The sequence below is a fragment of the Mirounga angustirostris genome, unplaced genomic scaffold (assembly GCF_029215605.1).
Source record: "Mirounga angustirostris isolate CCGP_5_RB_7025 unplaced genomic scaffold, mMirAng1.0.hap1 SCAF_2, whole genome shotgun sequence".
NCBI classification, from domain to species: Eukaryota; Metazoa; Chordata; class Mammalia; order Carnivora; family Phocidae; genus Mirounga; species Mirounga angustirostris.
Window position 1 is genome coordinate 44,305,692 of NW_026991710.1, and position 24,218 is coordinate 44,329,909.

General features: G+C 43.8%; 1 protein-coding gene across 5 annotated transcripts in view; it reads left to right on the plus strand.

Moving 5' to 3' along the window:
- The first annotated feature begins 12,458 nt into the window (after nucleotides 1-12,458).
- EXOC1 (exocyst complex component 1) overlaps nucleotides 12,459-24,218 on the plus strand; it is a 68,293-nt gene continuing 56,533 nt past the window's right edge. For all 5 annotated transcript variants that reach the window (XM_064584512.1, XM_064584513.1, XM_064584514.1 and 2 more), the window contains exons 1-3: nucleotides 12,459-12,611; nucleotides 16,813-16,946; nucleotides 22,266-22,396. In XM_064584512.1, the coding sequence (XP_064440582.1) occupies nucleotides 16,823-16,946; nucleotides 22,266-22,396 (255 nt within the window). In that variant the 5' untranslated portion in view covers nucleotides 12,459-12,611; nucleotides 16,813-16,822. The remainder of the gene's footprint in view (nucleotides 12,612-16,812; nucleotides 16,947-22,265; nucleotides 22,397-24,218) is intronic.

Below are 24,218 nucleotides of genomic sequence, written 5' to 3' on the forward strand. Positions count from 1 at the left end.
CTCTGAGCCCGCCAGCATTAAATAAACCTCCTATCCTCCAAGATCTCTGAGTGCCACTTGGTTCTTCCATTGGGTGATCCAGTCCAGGTTCTGTAATATTTGGTTCCCTGACCGGGAAACCCAACCGCACTGGCCCATTGTTGCCACCAGTTTGGGGCAATGGCGGGGCGGTGACAGAATGAGGGATCATATCGGAGAAGGCACGCCCTGCCTAATTTTTGGCAGTCTCTTGCCCCGGTCGCCTCGGGCCGGCCCTGCTCTGCTGTTCCTGACAGACTCGAGGAGACTTGGCAGGGGAGGACCTGGTCACGATGTCAGATTCCGGTACAGCCTGGGGCCCCAGGACCCACACAGGCCCACCCATTGGGGTGAAAGGGAAGCCTGATCACCTCCCAGAGACCTCTTAGAGGTCTCACAGGTGGGGATTCCCAGGGAGGGAATGTAATAACTTCTGGAGTGAATGTGTGAGTGAATGTGCAGTCCGACCTGACTTGCTCAAGTGGACTGATTCTGTGACTCCACGGGTGGGCACCCTTAAGGTCCCCAGAAGCTTACGGAGTCTGAGTGGGCCCGTCTGTGATTCCGTGGTGAATGCCATACGGTCTATGGCGGCATCGGAATAGTTTCGGATCATAAGTCACAACACTGGTGAATGCCAACAGCTATGGCTAAGCCTCACCTAAGCTCCTTCGGGACACGGCCAGATGGGCATCTAATTGGTCTCCTCACCACAGGAGGCACCCACCCCCTCTTGTCTGTCTCTGCGTCACCACACACGGGAACATCACGATGGGGTCAGGGCAGAGTAAACCTACATTTCTAGAGACCATGACCAGTTTCCATACATTGACTCCTGGCTAGGAATTGCCCAGACCCTTCCCCCCTGGGTGCGATTCACTTGCAATAGGCAGGGATAGGCCAGGGTCTTAATCGCCTCATCCAAGCGACCTAAAGAAGATCGGCAAAAGCCCCAGTCTCCACAAATCTTAGCTGGAGATCCCGAGGACGAACCGATCCTGCCCCCACCTTATGCACCCCCAAGACCGTCTACACCTGGCCCTTCAGCTCCAGACACTCCACCGCCATTGGTTTCACTGGCGCCCCCAGGCCCAAAGGATCCACTTTCTCCAGGACCAGCAGCCAGGCTGCGCCCCAGGCTGGGCACAAGCGCCCTCCAAATGCCAGTAGGAGAGACACGGGAACCCGAGAGACAATGAAGACGGGACGGTCCAACCCAGCCGTTCCATGATGTATTATCAGCCCTTCTCCACCACCGACCTCCTCAGCTGGAAACATAACACCCCATCCTACTCTAAGAAACCACAGGCTATGGTAGACGTCATGGAATCCCTCTTCCAGACTCATCGGACAACCTGGGAAGACTGCCAACAGTTACTCCGCACCCTGTTTAACAAAGAGGAAAGGAGGAGAATAATGAAAGGTGCACGGCAGTACCTGGAAGAGCATGCACCCTGCAGCCTGGGCTAATACGGCCGCACCCAAAGAGGGCCCAGCATGGGACTTCACCACAACTGAGGGACAGGCCCACATCCGCCCGTACCAGGAGGCCCTCCTCCAGGGAATCCGGGCAGGAGCTAAGAAACCCATGAACATGACTAAGGTATCCTCAGTCACTCAACCACCAGGGGACTCCCCTGGGGACTACTACCGAGAGATTATGTAAAGTCTACAGGATATACACTCCATTTGACCCTGAGGCACAAGAAAGTCAACAGATGGTAAACACCTCCTTCGTGGCTCAGGCCGCCCTAGACATCAGAAAAAAAAACTTCAGAAACTAGAGAGTTTCACCAGGATAAAGATCACCCAGCTAATAGAGATTACCAATAAGGTCTACATGAACAGGGAGGTCGCAGCCGAACGGGACCCCGGCAAAAATATGAAAAAAAAAAAAAGTCAGCCTCCTCGCCGCCACCCTGAAAGAAAAGGACGACACAAAGGCAGGGAGACCTCAGCCACCGAAAGGGGGGAGACCCAGAACCCCCTTGGCAAGGGATCAATGTGCCTACTGTAAGGAGAAAAGGCATTGGAAAAACAAATGTCCCAACCGGGGAAAGGCTCAGAAGCCCAGCCGCTACAAGGAAGAGACCCAAGAGGAGGACCTCATAGGCCTTGCAGGAATAAACTCAGACTGAGGGGGACCGGGCTCTTTCTTCCTTGGCCCGCATGAGCCCATGGTCAGAATGAAGGTGGGGGGCCAACCAGTGACTTATATGGTTGATACTGGGGCCAAGCACTCTGTTGTCACCTCCCCAGTGACCCCTTTCAGCAAAAGGACTGCAACCATCCTTGGGGCCACCGGGACGTGGGCGATACAACAGCCCTTTTGCCAGGCTTGCCAGTGTGAACTCGGGGCCCACAAGGTCCGACATGAATTCCTTTATCTGCCTGACTGCCCCATCCCCCTCCTAGGCCGAGACATACTCTCCAAGCTTGGGGCTCAAATAACCTTTGAGCCTGTTGGGCACACACACTAGCCTCTGATTGAACCCAAGGCAAGGGGAGACAGGGTCTCTGGTACTAGCAATTACCACACCGAGGAGAAGAATGGAGGCTATTCTGTGCCCAGGCCCAACTGAGCAGCCCGCCGGAGTTCAAACTCGCCTTCCCTTCAGTATGGGCTAAAGACAACCCACCTGGATTAGCCCGGAATCGGGCCCCTATCATTGCTGAACTGATCCCAGGAGCCCAACCTCAGAGGCAGTCAACATCTATACTGACTCGGTATGCCTTCGCTACTGTACATACACATGGAACCATCTACAAGGAAAGGGGCCTCCTTACCGCCGCAGGAAAAGCTATCAAGAACAAGGAGGAAATACTAAAACTCCTCGAAGCCATCTGGCTTCCAAAGGAAGTAGCAATCCTGCACTGTAAGGGACACCAGAAAGGAGACGACCCCATAGCATGGGGAAATCGTCTGGCAGATGAGGCAGCCAAGACTGCAGCCAGTGAGGACATGGACAGAGCCCCTTCCCTCACCATGGCCCTGACACCCCCAGAAGAAGTCCCTCCACCCAGTTACACTAAAAAGGAAAAAGAATGGGCCATGGCTGAGGGAGCCACCCTGACTGAAAAGGGATGGTGGATGATGCCGGACGCATGCTTCTTTGTTCCAGCAGCAATTGGAGGGCATCTAGTCAAGGAACACCACCGACTCAGTCATCTGGGGAAAACTGCATTAGAGCCCTTCTCAAGAAGCACTACTACCTCAGTCACCTGCCAGCACTAGACCGAGCAATGAGTGAATGATGCATAACGTGTGCTACAAATAATGCTCGGTATGCACCACAGCCCCCGCCAGGTGTCCAGAGGATGGGAGCAACCCCCTTCGAAGATCTAGAGGTAGACTTCACAGATGTGCAGCCGAGCAGGGGGTTCAGATATCTCCTAGTAATAGTATGCACATACTCTGGGTGGGTCGAAGCCTTCCCGACTTGGACAGAGCAAAGCCAGGAAGTAGCTAAAGTCCTCTTATGGGAGATTGTGCCCCGGTTTGGCCTGCCATTAACAATCCATAGTGACAATGGACCCGCATTTATAGCAGACATTGTACAGGTCTTGACCAAATGTCTCAACATCATCTGGAGACTCCACACCGCTTACCGGCCCCAAAGTTCAGGGAAAGTAGAGTGAATGAATTGCACCCTCAAGGGAACCTTAGCAAAGTTTTGTCAGGAGACTAACCTCCCATGGCCGATCTGCTACCCCTAGCTCTCCTGCGTGCTCCCTGCACGCCTGGGACATTAGGTTTCTCCCCATTCAAATTAATATAGGGACAGCCTCCCCTGTGCTTGGGGAGCCTTCCAGGAAACTTACATCAGGTTGGAGATAAAGAAATAAAGAAGCAGCTTCAGGCCCTGGGGGTCACCCTAAATACATTACAAAAGTACACCATTGAAAGGGCCCCAATCTCCTTAGGGTCTCAGGTACACTCTTTCCAGACAGGGGACTCAGTTTGGGTCAAAGTTTGAAAAAAAAAAAAACTTCAAACTGCAGCGGACAAGGCCCCACACTGTTGTTCTAACCACTCTTTCTGTCCTCAAGGTCTCAGGTGTCACCCCGTGGGTCCACCACTCAAGAGTAAAAAAAGCTCACCATTCGGACGAGGAGCAGTGCCGTGGAGAGTCCAGCCAGACCTCGTGAACCCGCTCCGGCTTCACCTTCGACGAGACCCCACCGACTAATGGCCACCTGCTCACCATGGTCCCTGGCTCTCATCGGCATGATTTCCCTCATCTTGGGAGTTAGACTACACTGTTGCCCCTCCTGGCTGGACTTTCTTCCAGAGGCTTACTATTGTCATTGTTTATTGGGTGACCCTAGCGTATATTACTGCACTTACTTGTCCACTGGTTTCATCTGCTGACGGGTTAGCTACGATGGCTCCCTCTGACTAAGGTCATAGACCCCACTTTTACTGGCCCTCTGCTGTCTACTCCTCAGCACATTTCACCACGGTTTTCCTGGCCCCAGTCAGTCCCAGTTTTCTGCTGCCTGGTGTGCTGTTCCTCCTCACTGCCTCTAGCTGCCCGGCCAGGCAGGGGGGCAAACTCTTGTATCACTGTTACTGGCAAATGGACTTTCCAGCTTATCCCCCTCAATCCCACACCAGCGCCCCCGCTGACGTCTTCCACTGGGGATGGACACACACCAAAGGTTGACCTCCATTTTGATGGATGCCAACTTCTTGATACCTCCTGGGAACCTCATAGATGGTGTTCCTACCATGGACCTCACTCAGGTTACCAGCTGGTAGATATCTACATCTGTGGGGGCCCTACGCCTCAACAGCCAAACACCTGCCCTCAGTTCTGCTCTCAAGCCTGGGGATGCGAGTCATGGGTGGCGACTTGGCCAGGAATGGAACGATGGTCCACCAGGTGGTGCCTCAAACAATGCAGTGACATCCAGATTTCCTTGTCACGCAACACCACCCCATCTTCTTGCCCTAACAATTACCATATATCGCTCACTCTCTCAGTCCTAGAACCCAATGCCACATCATGGGCCACAGGAATCATTCTCCTGTTGGACCAGTATCACCCTATAGGGACCGACCCCATGGCCAAGTTTATGATTAAGTCCGTGTTCACCCCAAGCCTTGCAGTCAAACCCCCAGAGTCAGACAGAAAGTAACTCGCCCTGGCGCATCCCCGGATCCCCCATCCACATGCAGCAAGCATCTATAGCGCAACTGTTAGGTATGATTAATGCCTCCCACCAAGCGCTTAACCACTCAAATCCACCCCTAACGTCTGACTGCTGGATCTGTATGAAGCCGGGTCCCGTCCAATACGTAGGTATCATCCTCAACCAATCCACCTCCCACCTCCCACCTCGGCACCAGGGACCTCAGATTATCCCTTTCTGGCTCTGGTACCGCTGTATGGAAACTCTTCCTCTCCCGTCACGGGCCACAGTCAGGTCTGTGCACCTAACAACACATTTTTAGCTTGTGATCAAGGTGTATACATCTGCATCACCCCACACAATCAATCATGCACTCTTGTCAGTCTCTTAGCTGATCTTTCAGTCCTCCCTGGGAACAACGCCCCACTTATATGGAGACCTCCTAGCTGCCCCCGACGCTCCCCCGAGGCCATCCCCTCTCATGACCCTGCTGGCTGCTTCAGGTGCTGCCCTCGGCACCACCGGCGTCGGGATGTCACAGGTTCAGTACCAGGGGTTAACTCAACAACTCACGGCCGATTTTTCCACCCTCACTCATTCGGCCCTGGCCCTGCAGCGCCAACTCGGTTCACTGGCCTCAGTGGTCCTCCAAACCAGGCGCAGGGCCTCGCAAGAGGGGCTCTGCCTCTTCTTACAAGAGGAATGTTGTTTCTAAGCTAATGTGTCAGGGGTGGTCCAAGAAACTCTGACCAATTACAGGAACGAGTACATCGCCAGTGGGAAGCACTCCAGCGGACAACTTGGTGGGATTCCCTCTCCCAATGGTTCCCTTGGTTCGCCCCCCCTTATTGGCTCCCTCCTAATGCTCCTCCTCATAGTAGCATTTGGTCCTTGTATTCTTAATGCCCTTACTAGGTTTATCACTGCTCAAATTGCTAAGATCAGACTCCAGTTGCTCCCTACTCACTATCGCCCCTTAGAGAATGAAAACGATGCCCTCTAAACTAGGTGTTTAAAGGGGCATCAAAGGGGGGAATGATAAGGGAAATCTGTGTTCTAAGGTGGCCCACCAAGCCAGCAAGGGACTCCCAGTCCCGGCCCCAGGGCCGTTCCAGGTTTTCCCTCCAGCCCCACCTGTGCGCAAAAGTGCATAGATATGGAAGTAAACGTTTTTTTGTTTTTGTTTTTTTTTAAGATTTTATTTATTTATTTGAGAGAGAGAGAATGAGAGACAGAGAGCATGAGAGGGAGGAGGGTCAGAGGGAGAAGCAGACTCCCTGCTGAGCAGGGAGCCCAACGCGGGACTGGATCCCGGGACTCCAGGATCATGACCTGAGCCGAAGGCAGTCGCTTAACCAACTGAGCCACCCAGGCGCCCCTGGACGTAAACGTGTTTAAATTACCCCCTTTGTTTGTGCTCGGGGCTCAGACCTTTGGAGATCACTCTCCTCTGATCCCACCAGCGTTAAATAAACCTCCTATCCTCCAAGATCTCCGAATGCCGCTTGGTTCTTCCATCGGGCGATCCAGTCCAGGTTCCGTAACACTTTGAAGATAGAACCGATAAGATTTCTTGAAAGATTGGATGTGGAATGTGAGAGAGAGAGAGCGAGAAGAGAGAGAGACCATTAACCCAAATAGACAAAACTGAGGGAGAAGCTGTGTCTTTCATTAATCACTTTAAATCCTTCAAGAAGGATTGCAGGAAGCCTTTCATGCATCACTTTAAATGCTTCCAGCTTCACCTCCTATTCTAAGTGTTGGGCGGTGACCAATTCTGTGCAGTTATCAACTAGGTACCATAAGATCAATCAAAGTGGCCCATGACATAGGTCACCTCAATAATGTACTCTTGTATTGGTTTTTCTCCCCTATTTTATTTCCCCTGTGCCCTCATTCTGTTCCCTGAACTCATATTCTCAAATAAACTACAAGCATATAAGCCTTCATCTTGGGCTCTGCTTTCAGGCGAAACCTGGGCACTAAAACTGGCTCTAGAAAGCAAACTTTCAATACGGGATTTTGGATCCTACAACACTGATCACAAGACAGTAAGGACCCTGCTGGGGGTAAGTGGTTGGCAGTAAATCGCAAGTGGTGTTAACCCCTGGCATATAGTAACGTCACAATTACCAAGACTCTCAACTCTAGTAGATTAGAATGAGGGGCAGACAGAAGATGAAGCATTGCATTATGTGGTACATATGGTACTTCAGCATTATGGCAGCAATAATAATTATAAGATGGGCTGATGTCTGTTAACTGCTTTGGAGGTCTTTTTTTTTTTTTTAAGATTTTATTTATTTATTTGAGACAGAAAGAATGAGAGAGAGAGAGCACATGAGAGGGGGGAGGGTCAGAGGCAGAAGCAGGCTCCCTGTCGAGCAGGGAGCCTGATGCAGGACTCGATCCCGGGACTCCAGGATCATGACCTGAGCCAAAGGCAGTCGCTTAACCAACTGAGCCACCCAGGCGCCCTGCTTTGGAGGTCTTAACAAAAGAAAATGACAGGTTGTGTTCAGTCCATCGTGGCACACTGTGAAAGCTATAAGGCCTCTAGGGCCGTGTAGCCACAGAGCAGACTGTGCTAAAAATCAGCTCCAACATATAATCATAAGGGTGGCAGAGCTACAAAGAAGTCTGAATGCACAGCCTTGAAACATCACCCATGTCAAAGCCAGGTCCCTAATAGGAAAATAATGGGACCTTGAGATCCAGAATGGGGACATTTGTGTAGACATGCCTTATACTCCTAAGCCTTCAGATTTTTTGTTATCCTCTGTGCCAACAGTCTCTTTCCTCCTGATAAAGGAAAGCAACCTCTCCTTGTCCAGATATTCTGCAAAGAATATATCTGAGGCAAGCGCCTCCTAATATAATCTTATTTCCCTCAATATCCACCCCTATTACTCTCATTACCTCAAGCCTATAACCACAGTCAGATCTCAGCACAACCTCTGTGGGGGATTGCAATCCTTGCCCTAAAGTTAACTAGACCAGGATTTCTCAATCTCAGCACTTGTGATATTTGGGCTGGATAATTCTTTGTTGTGGAGGGCTGTCCTATGTATTGTAGGTTGTTAATAGCATCCCTGGCATCTACCACTAGATTCTAGTAGAACCCCTCTAACAATGACAACCAAAAGTGTCTCCAGCCATTACTAAATGTCCCTTAGGTGTCAAGATCACCCCTGGTATGGGCTACTGAACGAGACTAACTGATAAGGAATTTCAAGACTGCTACAACATACCAATATGAACCAGGGGAATATCTGTGAGAGTGAATATTTAGAGTGTTAAACCAGAGGGATCAGGTTATAAGGCTGTCCAGGGGAGAATTTATATCCTGGGGCCATTCGCCTGTGATTCTGGATTTAATGTTTTGGCAATGACATCTAGAGTCAGTTCTAATACAAGACCTTGATATCTCCTTAAAACTTGGATATGATGGTGGCCTGTGCTAAATGAGATGTTAGAATAATTCTGAATGAGTATTGAAAAAGGAATCAGAAGACAGAAACAAGAATGTTAGAATTAATTTACCAAGGCGCCTGGGTGGCTCAGTCAATTAAGTGTCTGCCTTCGGCTCAGGTCATGAGCCCAGGGTCCTGGGATCAAGCCCCTCATCGGGCGCCCTGCTCGGCGGGGAGTCTGTTTCTCCCTCTCCCTCTGTGCCTCCAGCTGCTTGTGTGCTCTCTCTCTCTCTCTCTCTCAAATAAATAAATAAATAAATAGAATCTTAAAAAAAAAAAGAATGAATTTATCACGTGAGACTAAAGAACCACCACCAGAATGTGTTTCTCAGAAGTCCGGATGTTGGAGTGAACTTGTGAAACCAAGTACCCATCGCTTGGATATGTTCCCACAAGGGCTCTAATGCAAGTTACTTAACGCTCAGGCCATTTGTCTGAGCAGATCTAATGGTGCTAGAGGGATCTATGATAGATAAAAAACACTTTGGCATTTCTGGAAAGCCCCCAGTAAGAGAGTTGCAGTTCAGGTCCCTCATGTTCTGCAAGGCCACGCCTTCTGAGTCAGAGAACTAGTCACTGGGAAAACTAGAGCTATTTATCGTGGGCCGCACAGGATCAGATCCTTCAAGTCATAAGCACACGGATACAGCAGGAATGTATGAAGTATGGAAATGGTATAGGATTGAGGCTGAGCACATCCAGCAGACACAAGTAAACTTGTGGGTGAATCCGATTCCTGGCACTTACTTCTACAGCACGGACATCTGTTCATCAACTCACTCCTACAGCCTTTTGCGAGGTCCCCATGACCACCTAACACAGAATGAAAAATTTAAACCTGGTTCGCAGATGAGTTGACATATTACGTTGGTAGGCAGGCAAAACTGGACTGCTCTTGCACAATAGCTCCACGCAAGGATGGATCTAAAGAACAAAGGTGAAGGGGAATCTTCCCAGCTGGCAGAGCTTGGAGGAGTATTCTTCCTAGATTGCTTTATAGAGAGAAGTGGCCTGAAAAAAAATCTTTACAGATGTCTAGGTTTTTCTGTCTTGCCCGCAGTGCCTCTGCCAACATCCATGATCACCAGAATTATAACATTCGTGATCAACATTATCTCAACCAAGGAATCCATTTCACAGCTAAAAACCAAACCAACCACAAAGTGACAATTATACACATCACCATGGAATCCACTGATATTGAAATATTCCTCATCACGCGGAAGCAGCCAGGCTCATAAAAATAGTGGAGTGGCTTGCTACAAACCCAGTTAATGTGCCTCTTGGGATTGAGGTGTTGTCCTACAAGATGTGGTAAATGCTCAAAACCAACCAATAAAGAGTATCCCTGAACAGTTAAAGACATGGCTCCAGAAACCCAGGAATTGGAGAAGGATTGGCCCATCTTATCAATGACTCACTTATAGATTTATGTTTCCTGACTCTCAAATTTGGGGTTTGCTAGATAATAATAATTAGTTCTCCAGGGGTTGGGTGGAGGGATATTTCCACCAGAATACACAGCATGGAATTCAGTGAACTTGAAACTCTATTACTTGGTCACCTTGGGCTTCGTTCTTGCCTTTAGTGGGCAGTTTTGAGACATCTCATGAAACTTCTCAGAAGGTCTTAAGAGATCAAGAGAGCATTCAAATGTGGTGATGACCAATGAAATAAAACATCATTATATTGCCTCTCCCACTTCCTTATTTTACTTTTCCTCCCCCTTCTCCTACTCTTGCTCCCTGGGGTCAAAACCCCAAATAAACTACTGTACATAAGCCTTTGTTTCAGCCTCTACTCTGGGGAAACCCAAGAGGGGAGAGGGGAGAGAAGAATTTAATTTTGGACCTATAAGGTTGAGATGCCTGACAAGACACGCAAGTGGAAATGTTGGGGAGGCAGTCTATACACAAATCTGGAGTTTAAGGAAGAAGTCCAGACTTCTGAAATGCTGTTCACTTCACAGCTTTGAAGAGGGCCACAAACATACAGTTGTTAAAAAGAAAAAAAAAAAAGCATAATAGGACAAAATAGCACATGCAATTGTCACATAAATAGCGTCGACAGTAAGAGTTCTAGTCTGAGCACGAAGGGCCAAATGGGTCTTCTTAAAGATAGGACTAGGGGCGCCTGGGTGGCTCAGTCGTTAAGCATCTGCCTTCGGCTCAGGTCATGATCCCAGTGTCCTGGGATCAAGCCCCACATCAGGCTCCCTGTGAGGCAGGAAGCCTGCTTCTCCCTCTCCCACTCCCCCTGCTTGTGTTCCCTCTCTCGCTCTGTCTCTCTCTGTCAAATAAATAAATAAAATCTTTAAAAAAAATAATAAATAAAGATAGGACTAGATACAGATCCAGCTCTTAAAAGGAAAATCATTTAATGAAATTGAAAAGCATTCCAAATAGCATTAACTAGAGCATATTAATCTCAGTAGCAAGTAGGTCCTTATTAATTCTGACTTTTTCCAACAAATTATATATTCAGATAAACACTGAAAGATACTTTACAGAGCTTATTTTTCTCTCCCATCCCTGACAGAATGAGTCACTTCTTCTTTTGCAGTCCCATGGTAGTCTCTTTTGTCTACCTTTGTTGTTGGATATACCTCACCAAACTATAATTTATCCCTGTATTTCATTCTCTTTCCCCAATGAGAGTGTGCCCTCTTCTGAATGGGATCCCTGCCTTTGTATCTCCAGCACCTGACACAATGCCTAGTATAGAGGTGGCACCATTTGTCAAATAAATGAATGCACATTTGAATGGATTCCTGCAGAACATCTGCAAAGGGCTGTGTTGAGCAGGAGCAAAGAAGTCACACCTTTGAATTCCCAGCACACTTAACTGACCTGTACATTTCTTTGGTCCCTTATTTTGTATCTTATTTTATATGTATTTGTACCTACCAACCTGCGAACTTGTCAGGGTAAGATTTATGTCTGAATCACCTCTGCACCTGGGTGAAGGTACCTGGCATAAAACCAGCGTCAGGAATATGGAATATGAATTATCTGTCTTGCAACCAGCAAACTTGGCATCATCTGTGCTTCTCAAACTAAATGTGCATAGGTGTCATTTTGTTAAGATGCAGATTCGGATTCAATAGATCTGAAGTGAGCCAGAGAGTCTGCAGTATCTAAACCCCTCCCCCCCCCCCCCCCCATGCCCAGCATCTGGTCTCAGGACCACACTTTGACTGTCAAGGTCACTACATCAATGGTTCTCCACCTGAGCTGCATTTTAGGATCTTCTCGGAAGATATTGAGAGTACTGAAGTTGAGTCCCGCCCCTCAGTAATTCTGATTTAAGTTATTTAAACTCCCCATGCTATAAGTAGCAAGGACCTAGGGTTAACAGACCTTTACATATACAAAAAAAGAAAACAATCGGATAGTTTCTTTTTTTTTAAAGATTTATTTTATTTTATTTTATTTTATTCATTTGAGAGAGATATATACAGAGAGAGAGAACATGAGCAGGGGGAGAGGCAGGAGAGGGAGAAGCAGGCTCCCCGCTGAGCCAAGAGCCCAATGCGGGGCTCGATCCCAGAACTCTGGGATCATGACCTAAGCAGAAGGCAGATGTTTAACCGTCTGAGCCGCCCTGGCGCCGAAATCGGATAGTTTATTAAAGGAAATTGCGGAAAATATCTCAATAAATGACTCTTCTTAGGAAAGTAATAGCATGCAACACCAAATTCCCGGATGCCAAGTCAGTCTCCGAGCGACGGAGGCCCCGCCCCTGCCTATCCTTGACACGCCCCTCAGGCGGGACCTAGCCCGCTTCGCCACGCCCATCACCTCCTCTCCTTCCTTTTCTACGGGGTCGACTTCCGGCGTGGAGTTTGTCACGTGCCCGGAAATGGGAAGTGGTGGCTGAACGGCTCAATTGAGCTCGTCCTAGTAGCGGTGGCCGTCCCGGCCTTGTCCGGTCTCTGTCTTGGAGGACCCGCCTCGGCACAGCCGGGCTCGGTCCGGCCTTGCGGTAAGCCTTGGGTCGTGGCTGCCCAGTAGTTCCGGCGGCGGTGGGCAGATGAGCAGACAGGCGGGCGCCAAGGTCTGAGGCGGCGCTTCAGTCCCGCTGCTGGCTCCGCGTCCGGGGTCGGGTACCTGTCTCTCCGCCGCCTGGCCTCCCTTCCTTTCCCCGCCTGTCTGGGTAAGGCGCAGAGGCCGCTGGGAGCATCCACCAATTCCTCGTTGCTCTAGGGGCTGGGAGACCAATTCTGACGCGTCCCTTCCCGGTTTCACCCATAAGAACCAGATTGCATTGGTGCAAAATGGCCCTGGTCATTTGCTCTTTGGCGTGGACCAGGAGAGGAGGACGTGACAGTGCCTTCTTTGTCCAAATCCACATTTTCTTCTAGATCTCTGAAGCGCATTCCCCTGTCTCTGTGCACAGTTTTCTCTTGTGGTTGACAATGCTCCACTTGCTGAGTTGCCTCGATAGCATATAGGGCCCAACCCATGCGGACTCTCACAATGACAAGCTCTTTGTCACGCAGTGTAATGGTCCAACTGAGTTTAAGGTAACAAGAACCAGTACAGAAAACAGTGGCTGACTACTTCTGGAACGTGGTCAGACATGGATTCTTAAACCTGGAAAATAGTTTTAGAGGATCTCTAGTGATTTATTCACTGACTTAAACAAAAGTACTCTAAAGACTCAACCCTTAGAATGTAAATGCCACTGAGGCACGATGTTCTTGTCTTCCTGAACATGCCCGTCATATTCATCTCTAATGTAGTATAGTGCATGGCACTTAGTAGGCATCAGTATTTGCTGAATGAATAAGGGTCACATAGTGCTTTCCATTGTGCCTAACTCCTTTATGAGGTATAACCAGTCCTCTCTTGCTTTACACTTCCCATACACTCATTGTTGCTTTCGACCAAAGAGGGACTGTGTGGTAAAGGTTGGCCACTATTACTCATTTGACCAGTTTTTACTATTCAGTTCAGGTGATCTCAAGAGGTATTTGCTGAGTACCTGCTAAGAAAGAACACAGAACTATGCTGGAGCATCTTTTCCTCTCTCTCCCTCTTTCAAGCAAGTTCTTGAGATCTACAAGCTTATGATAACCAATTGGACAGCAAGTGCTTGATTTTGTGGGAAATACAAATAGTGCTCTAGCAATTGAGAGGAGAGATCAGTTTGGATTAAGATCATTATTGAATCAATTCTCATAAACCATGAAGTGTAATTAGGGTTTGGATAGATGATACTCCCTGCATGGAAAAGCACTAAGCAAAGATGCAAAGACTGCACCTAGAAGAGGGCTTGGACTGGAAGATCTGTATTTGGGAAACTTAGGAAAATGTTGAGCAGGAGCATGTGGTGATGAAAGCTATGTTTTAATATTATTTGTTTATCCAGGGTTTGGGGATTGTGGAAACTTGAAAAGAGATAACTAGATACTGAAATAATGGATGTAGTTGATGTGAACCTGGATTAGTGTGTTAGCAGTGGGGACAGAAAGGAAGGGTAAATTATATGTAGATGAGGGGAAATCAGAAGAATGTGGCAGCAGATTTCATGTTGACAATGGAGGAGGAGAATCAAATATGACTGATTTTGAACCCAGACATTTGCTTACAGATGAGAGAGTTGGAAAGGGGAATCAGGGAAACTATAGTTGTCATGTCATTTGGTGCTATCATTTTGCTTAATTTTGAAATGCCTGCTATGTCTTTGCCAAGTTCTAGGAATACAAAGATGAAGAAGGTATGATCCTTTCCTACAAAGAGCTACTTTTAATGGGAGAAAGACTACAACTAACTAGAAAATAGGGTTTGTAAGTGCTATGTTAGCAGAGTAGAGGGTATGTTTGAGAAGTGTAAAAGAATTATTCTTTGTGTGTGTGTGACTACTTCACAGAAGAGGTGACATTTTAGCAGGATCCTGAAGAATGAGTTGGAATTTCCTAGGAGGAAAAGAATTACAGGAAAAGGAAATTGCATGAACAAAGCCCAGAGATAGAGAAGTAAAGTGGCCATTATCCAGTGTAGCTTGATCGTAGGGTGGAGTAAAGCTTTTAAATCAGTGTCTAGGCCCTGGAACATACTAAGTGATTAGGAACATGGGCACAAAATTTTGCAATAGGTGGAAAGGATGTTAGGATGGGTGAAGATGTAAAGAGATGGAGAAGAAAGCAACTGGGAAAGACTGTACTCCATGGCTTCTAAATCTTCTGCCGCATAGATGGTGACATCATTTGCTGACACTAGCGTTGGGGATTGAAGAAGATAAATAAGATTTGCAACACACTGATGGGGAATAGGAAGAGGAGTCATCAAAGGAAATGTTAAAGGGTTGCTGAGCAACAGTGGAAGTCTAGCTTTGAACAGATTTAGCTATTTGTAATGAATGCAGTGAACATAGATACATGGCCTTCTTAAGTGGTATATAGTAGCCCATAAGAAGTGGGGAAAAATACAGTTCATGGAGATTGATAAAACATGGTGAACAAGTCTACAAACAGTAAGATAATTGAAGGAGCGTGTGGGTGAACACTGCCTCCAGGCTAGGTTGGAAAAGAAATTAAGCTTGGAGAAGCCAGATAGATAATGAGAACAGGAAGGAGGGGGAGGTCAGAAGACTAGAGGCTAAGATGAGGTGGAAAAGGAATGGAAGTGGGAAGATGTGATTTTTTGTGAGAAAAGCAATTTTTTGACTTGGAGCAGAGATCAAAATTTCACAGATTGAGTAAAATATAAGAGATCCCTGGTTTCCAAAAGTGTCAATGTATTATAAAAATTTATTCTATGTCATTTATTTGAAATTCATAGTTTCTTAATTTTCCCATAGAAAGAGTGTTAGAAGTTAATTTCCTAAGCAAGTTCACATGTATGAAATACCACACATTTGCACTGGAAAATAGTAATATACATACATACAAATATATATATTTAAAAATAAAGTTGAAAAGAGATTTTAAAAAGTATTTAACTTAAGTTGGTATTTGAAAAAAGACATTGAATTTAGTGAGAAAAAGGAGATAAGTGGAAACCTCTTTATAATAGCTTTATTGAGATATAATTTGTATACTATAAAATTCACCCTCTCAAGTGTATAATTCAGTAGTCTTTAGTATATTCACAAGGTTACACAACCATCACTACTATCAAATTCAAGGGCATTTTCATCACCCCAAAAGAAACCCCATACCCATTAACAGTCTTTCTTGCCCCTAGCCCCTGGCAGCCACAAATCATTTTGTCTTTATGCATTTGTCTACTCTGGACATTTCATGTAAGCAGAATCATAACATATGTGGTCTTTTAACTGGCTTCTTTCACTTAGCATAATGTTTTCAAGTTTCATCAATGTTGTAGCATATATCAGTACTTCGTTCCTTTTTTATGGCCAAATAATACTCCACAGTATAGATGTACTTCGTTTTGTTGTATCAGTTCATTAATTGGTGGATATTTGAGTTGTTTCTGTTTTTTTGGCTATCGTCAATAATGCTGCTATGAACATTTATGTACAAGTTTTTGTGTGGACATATATTTTGAGTTCTCTTGAGTATGTATCTAGGAATGGAATTGGTGGGTCATATGGTAATTTCATATTTAAGTTTTTGAGGAACTGTCAAACTGTTTTTCCAAAGTAGCTGCACCATTTTACAATCACCAACCATGTATGAAAGAGTTCTTTTTCTCCACATCTTTACCAACACTTGTCTTTTTAATGTTAGTCATTCTAGTGAGTGTAAAGTGATAGTTAGCACATTTGGTTTTGGTTTGCATTTCCCTAGTGGTTAATGATGTTGAGCATCTTTTCGTGTGCTTATTGGCCATTTGTATATTTTCTTTGGAGAAATGTCTATTCAAATCCTTTGCTCAGTTTTTAATTGTGTTATTTGTTTTTTTATTGTTGAGTTGTAAGAGCTCCTTATATAGGAAATTTATATTTAAAGATTGAGCATGGGTTTTTATTTTTTTTCATATCATAATATTTGGTAAGCACTTCCAGAGATTTTAGAGTTTGATAACGTTCGTTCTCTAATTTCTTTTCCAATCATATGACTTTTTATTTTCATGAAGTTGATGTGTTGATATATGAAATCATTCTTCCTATGCTTATTAGCCATAAATAAGATAATTTTTAAAATCATAAATGAAACAATATGAGATAGAATGATTTTGAGAATGAGCTTAATATCTATACTCTCCATTTTTTTCAGCTGATTAAGAATGACAGCAATCAAGCATGCATTACAAAGAGACATTTTTACACCAAATGATGAACGCCTGCTGAGTATTGTCAACGTTTGCAAAGCAGGAAAAAAGAAAAAGAACTGTTTTTTGTGTGCCACAGGTGGGTATTTAGTAAGAAAAAGCTCTTGTTTGGCATTCTTTTATTGTTTTATTCCCCAGGGGACTTTTCCCCCTTGTTTTTAATATTCTCATTGTCTCGGGATGCCTGGGTAGCTCAGTCAGTTAAGCATCTGCCTTCTGCTTAGGTCGTGGGACCAGGTCCCACATCAGGCTCCTTGCTCAGCAGGGAGCCTGCTTCTCCCTCTGCCTGTCACTCCCCCTGCTTGTGCTCTCTCTCTCTCTGACAAAATAAGTAAATAAAATCTTTATATATATTCTCATTGTCTTTATAATTGGAAAAACTCTTGGGCCAACAAATTCATTTTTAAAGTTGTCTTTAATTATATATTGAGTAGATAAAATGGAATCTATAGTATATATAAGGTTCAAAGACTAACCATACAGGGAACACTCACATGCTTATCACCCAGTGTAAGAATATTACCATTACCTTTGAAGTGTCCTGTGTATCGTTCCCTAATCCCATTCCCTTCCCTCACTCATTAAGAGGTAACTAGTATCCTGAATTTTGGTTCAGTCTTTCCTTGCTTTTATCATTTTACTATATATGTTTGTAATCTCAAATAACATATTATTTAGTTTTGCATGTCTTTGAAATTTACACGAATTGAATCATAGTGCATATATCCTTTTGTGACTTTTTCCACTCAACATTATGTTCATGTTCATGAGTTTTCTCTTTTTTCATATAACTGTAATTCTTTCGTTTTCACTCCTGTGGAGTTTTCTACTCTATGAGAGTACCAGTTTACTTAAGCATCCTACCAGTGATGAACATTAGGTTTGTTTTCCAGTTTTAATGTTCAGACAGCACTTCTGTGAACATGTTTGTCCTTGTGTCCTCGTGTATACAGGCAAGAATTTTCTAGGGTAGATACTAAATGTAAAATTGCTGAGTCATAGGCATGTAAATGCTCAACACTACTCTAATACCAAATTATTTTCAAAAGTAGTTACACTGGTTTTCAATTCCACAAGCAGTGTTGTTTGGAGTTCTTTCTCTGGAGTTCTTTCTCTACATCCTACTTAAAACTTGGTTTTGACACTTGGTTTTGGCAGACTTAATTGATTCCAACCTGGTGGAAATAGTACATAAAATAGTATCTCTATGTGGTTTTAAATTTCACTTCTCTATGGGCGCCTGGGTGGCTCAGTTGTTAAGTGTCTGCCTTCGGCTCAGGTCATGATCCCAGTGTCCTGGGATCGAGTCCCACATCAGGCTCCCTGCTCGGCAGGAAGCCTGCTTCTCTCTCTCCCATTCCCCCTGCTTGTGTTCCTGCTCTCGCTATCTCTCTCTCTGTCAAATAAATAAATAAAATCTTAAAAAAAAAAAAAATTCACTTCCCTATTAATGATGAAATTAAGCATCTTTTCATGAATTTATTGGCCATTTAGTTTCCTTGTCTTAGAAATTTGCCTTAAAACCTTTTGCTCATTTCTCTGTTGTGTTGGTTGTCCTTTTACTGATTTGTACAAATTCTGTATATTTACTAATCCTGTGTTGGTTATATGCATCCCAGTTTGTGGCTTGTGTATTAGCTTTTTGATACTTTTTTTTTTAAAGATTTTATTTATTTATCTGACAGAGAGAGACACAACGAGAGAGGGAACATAAGCAGGGGGAATGGGAGAGGGAGAAGCAGGTTTCCTGCTGAGCAGGGAGCCTGATATGGGGCTCAATCCCAGGACCCCGGGATCATGACCTGAGGTGAAGGCAGATGCTTAATGATTAAGTCACCCAGGCACCCCAGCTTTTGATACTTTTTAATGAAATTTATAATTCTAATGAAATCACATTAATCAATCTGATCCTTTATGGCTTCCACTTTTTTATCTTATTTAAGATATACTTTCCTAGAAGGGTGCCTCTTGGTTGGTTGAGCGTTCAACTCTTGATCTCAGCTCAGGTCTTGATCTCAGGGTTATGAGTTCAAGCCCCACATTGGGCTTGATGCTGGGTGTGGAGCCTACTTAAAAAAAAAAAAAAAAAAAGATGTACTTTCCTGGAGTAACAGAAGTATTCTCCTATACTATGTTCTAAAAGTTTTATAATTTTGTCATTCACATTCTAGTATTTAATTTACCTGTTTCCATGTTTGTAGTGATGAATGTGAATGTACCTATTTCTGGTCTCTCCTATATCTGGTTTTTATTTTGTCTTGTTTTGGTTCTTTATTCTTCTACCTAAATTTTAGAATCCACTTGGCAAGTGCCAGATTTTGTTGGGATTTTAATTGGAATTGTTTTGAATATGTAGTTCAGTTCAAAAAGAACTTGCATTTTTATGAGTCTTCTTGTCCATGGAAATGGTGTAGTTCTCCATTTACCTAGGTCTTCTTTAATGCCTTTCAATAAGTTTTACAGTTTTAAAGGCTTTCAATAAGTTATATAGTTTTAAAGGTTTTGCCCATATGTTGTATTTATTCCTAGATTTTTGATACTATCATAAATAATAACTTATTAGCACTAATACATCTTTAAGACTTTAATTTTTTAAAGATTTATTTATTTATTTGTCAGAGAGAGAGAGCACAAGCAGGGGGAGTGGGAGAGGGAGAAGCAGGCTTCCTGACGAGCAGGGAGCCCGATGTGGGACTCCATCCCAGGGAGTCTGGGATCATGACCTGAGCCAAAGGCAGACGCTTAACGACTGAGCCACCCAGGCGCCCTGTTCCTGATTTTTTACTTTTTTTTCTTTTTGGTTTTTTATCACTGGATGTTCAATTTTATCAAATGCTTTTTCTTTTTTTAAAAAAATCTTTTATTATGTTAATCACCATACATTACATCATTAGTTTTTGGGTTTTTTTTAAAGATTTCATTTATTTATTTGACAGAGAGAGAGACAGTGAGTGAGGGAACACAAGCAGGGGGAGTGGGAGAGGGAGAAGCAGGCTTCCCACTGAGCAGGGAGCCTGATGCAGGGCTCGATTCCAGAACCCTGGGATCATGACCTGAGCCAAAAGCAGACGCTTAACGACTGAGCCACCCAGGCGCCCCACATCATTAGTTTTTGATGTAATGTTCCATGATTCATTGTTTGCATATAACACCCAGTGCTCCACGCAGAACGTGCCGTCTTTAATACCCATCACCAGGCTAACCCATCCTCCCACGCCCCCCCCCCCCAGAACGCTCAGTTTTTCAGAGTCCATTGTCTCTCATGGTTCGTCTCCCCCTCCCATTTCCCCCCTTCATTCTTCTCCTGCTATCTTCTTTTTTTTTAACGTATATTGTATTATTTGTTTCAGAGGTACAGATCTGTGATTCAGCAGTCTTCCACAATTCACAGTGCTCACCATAGCACATACCCTCCCCAATGTCTATCACCCAGCCACCCCATCCCTCCCACCCGCCACCACTCCAGCAACCCTCAGTTTGTTTCCTGAGATTAAGAATTCCTCAGATCAGTGAGGTCATATGATACATGTCTTTCTCTGATTGACTTATTTCGCTCAGCATAACACCCTCCAGTTCCATCCACGTCATTGCAAATGGCAAGATCTCATTCCTTTTGATGGCTGCATAATATTCCATTGTGTATATATACCACATCTTCTTTATCCATTCATCTGTTGATGGACATCTTGGCTCTTTCCACAGTTTGGCTATTGTGGACATTGCTGCTATAAACATCGGGGTGCACGTACCCCTTCGGATCCCTACATTTGTATCTTTGGGGTAAATACCCAGTAGTGCAATTGCTGGATTGTAGGGTAGCTCTATTTTCAACTTTTTGAAGAACCTCCATACTGTTTTCCAGAGTGGCTGCACCAGCTTGCATTCCCACCACCAGTGTAGGAGGGTTCCCCTTTCTCCGCATCCCCGCCAACATCTGTCGTTTCCTGACTTGTTAATTTTAGCCATTCTGACTGGTGTGAGGTGGTATCTCATTGAGGTTTTGATTTGGATTTCCCTGATGCCGAGCGATGTTGAGCACTTTTTCATGTGTCTGTTGGCCATTTGGATGTCTTCTTTGGAAAAATGTGTCTTCATATCTTCTGCCCATTTCTTGATTGGATCATTTGTTCTTTGGGTGTTGAGTTTGATAAGTTCTTTATAGATTTTGGATACTAGCCCTTTATCTGATATGTCATTTATCAAATGCTTTTTCAAATCACTGAGATTATCATATACTTCCTTAATTTATTAGTGTGGTGAGTAATTGTACTTGGCTTTTCAAATGATAAATTGAGTTCTTGGGATAACCTAACTCAATCATGATGTACCATATGCCATCAATTATACAGTATATTATTTTATGTACCACTTAAAAAAATGCTATGATATTGCATCAATTGTTAGGACATATTCTGATTTCAGAGATGTTAAAATGTGGGGAAAAAATGTACATCTCAGAATTGGTGAAATGAAATACTATCTTTTGTATATGGCCTTGGATTAAGCTTGCCATTGCCGTATTTGTTTGTAGTTATTTGTATATTTGTAGTTATAAGATTTTTCACCCATGTTCATTAATGGCATGGTCCTATAATTTTCTTTTGTACACTATCTTTGTCCTTACAACCAAAGCAATAAAGTAAGTTGGGAGTGTTCCCTTGTTTTCTGTACAGTGGAATAGTTTTTTATGTTTGGGATGTTTCCTTGAAAACTTGGCAAAAGATACCAGTAAAACTGTGTTGGACTAGGTTTTGGGGAAGAGATTTTTCACTTACTAATGCAATTTCTTTAATGCTTATAGAATTTTCTGTATTTTCTGTTCTTAAGTCAGTTTTGGTAAGTTACATTTTTTAGAGATTCAACCACTTCATCTAAATTTTTAAATGTACTGGTGTTCAATCCATCCACTATTCTGCTGACAGTGATTTTTAGAAACAAATTAGAGCATGTCATTTCCCTAATTAAAATCCTCTAAGAGCACCTCCACAACCCCAAAGGCCCTTTGTGATCTGAACTTTCATCTTTTTTTGTAACTTCATTTCCATCCACTCTATTGCACGAACAATCCATACTGAACCACTTAGCGTGGTTCTGAAATGGTGTTAGGCTCTTTCAAGCCCCTTTGGCTTCACATATATCAGTCATTCTTTAGAGCTCATACTATTCTTTCAAAACTGGTCTGCAGCTTTACTTCACAAGGAACCTGCCTCTGACCCTGTTATCTGACTTAGATGTTCCCTTTGATGCTCTGAGCATTCCTCAGTCATGGCAGATATTAGGAAATACTACTCCTGTTTTAGTGTCATGTACATGCACCTGACAGCTGTATTTGCAATGAGTGGATGAATGGATGAAAAATAAATGAGTATTTCTGATGAAAGTGTGTTTTACTCAACAGTGACAACTGAACGCCCTGTGCAGGTGAAGATGGTCAAAGTCAAGAAATCTGATAAAGGAGATTTCTACAAAAGGCAGATTGCTTGGGCCCTTCGAGACCTTGCTGTGGTAGATGCCAAGGATGCTATTAAAGTATGTTTTTCTTAGTTCTTTGACCTATGTTCAGAAAGCGTCTTTCATTTTCTAATGTAGTAGTATGGCTTCTAAGATGATCTAAACTTCTTGTTTTGTAACCCTCTCCTCTACCAACTCACCAAGAATTAGTCTAAAGTGTATTATTAAACCTTCCATTCTCCCACTCTTCAGTCTCAAGCTACTAAATAAGTCTGTATGCATGTTGTTTCATTGTTTTTGCTTTTTTTGAGCTTTAGTTAATGTTTGTGCACAAATTATGTACACAGGAGCAAAATAACTATTTATTTTGGTATTTAGGTTAGGTATATTTAGTATAAAATCCATGTATTAGTACACATTTTAAAGTGTTGTGAGTAGTTTTTTAAAAGCCTTCATTGTTTTGGTAAAACCTAGTTCAACATCATGTGTAACACTATAACCAAAGTGAGTCTTCCTTAGTTCATCTTCATGAATTAATGTAGCAACATCAGCTGAGGCAACCAGGCTAGACTTTTGAGGCCATGGTTTCGTATTTGTGGCTCAAGTAAAGGAAGTGGTGGTGAGTTACACACCTTATTTTCAGGAACTTAAAGAATAAGATATAAGAATGTAAATACTATACTTTTCACTGAAGCCACACTCAAACTTTAAGAAAATTGAATAATGTAATAATCATGTTAAAGGACCACATTTATTTCTGACAAGTCAAGGCTTTTCACAGCAATACCCTTTTTTCAAAAAAATTAAGTAGAGCTCCTCTGGTGAAATTCAGTCCTCCTTCCCTTCAGCCTCTCTAACCCTGCCCTGCATCTTCCTTCCGCAGGAATGTTTTGCATCACACCCACTTGTGATGGGGCTGATAGCAAGGCTTACATTAATGTAACTGCAGGTGCCCTTTGACTTAACCCTTGAAGTCTCACACATTTACTTAAAAGGCACAAAGAAATAGAAGCTACCTTTGAGGAGCAATCCAATAAAATAAAAGTCTGACTTTACCGTTTTACCTGGTACAGACTCTGGGGAACTAAAGGCTAGACGAATTGACAGGCAGTTGGCTAGAGTGTAAAATATTTTTTAAATGAAGCAAAAACAACTTTAGGAGAGCTTTGCTTGTCTAGAATATGCAATTCAGAATTCAGATTTCTAACAAATGTGGCAAATGCCTTTATTTTTTTTAAGATTTTATTTATTTATTTATTTATTTATTTATTTATTTATTTATTTATTTGACAGAGAAAGACACAGCAAGAGAGGGAACACAAGCAGGGGGAGTGGGAGAGAGAGAAGCAGGCTCCCCGCTGAGCAGGGAACCCGGCTCAATCCCAGGACTCTGGTTTCATGACCTGAGCCGAACGCAGACGCTTAAGGACTGAGACACCCAGGCGCCCCTTTAAGTATTTTAGTCACACTGGGCCACTGCTGCTTTATCCCTAAGGGGCACCCAAAACACTTTAATAAATTATTTAATAAATTCTGTTACCATGGGAAAAGATCAAGAGTAGAGACTTTCTTGGTAGGTTTCTGTTTTGGTTTTTTTGTTTTGTTTTGTTTTTTAATTTTATTTTATTATGTTAATCACCATTCATTACATCATTAGTTTTTGATGTAGTGTTCCATGATTCATTGTTTGTGTATAACACCCAGTGCTCCATTCAGTACGTGCCCTCTTTAATACCCATCCCAGGCTAACCCATCCCCCCACCCCCCTCCCCTCTAGAACCCTCAGTTTGTTTCTCAGAGTCCATAGTCTCTCATGGTTCGTCTCCCCGTCCGATTTCCCCCCTTCATTTTTCCCTTCCTACTATCTTTTTTTTTTTTTAACATATATTGTATTATTTGT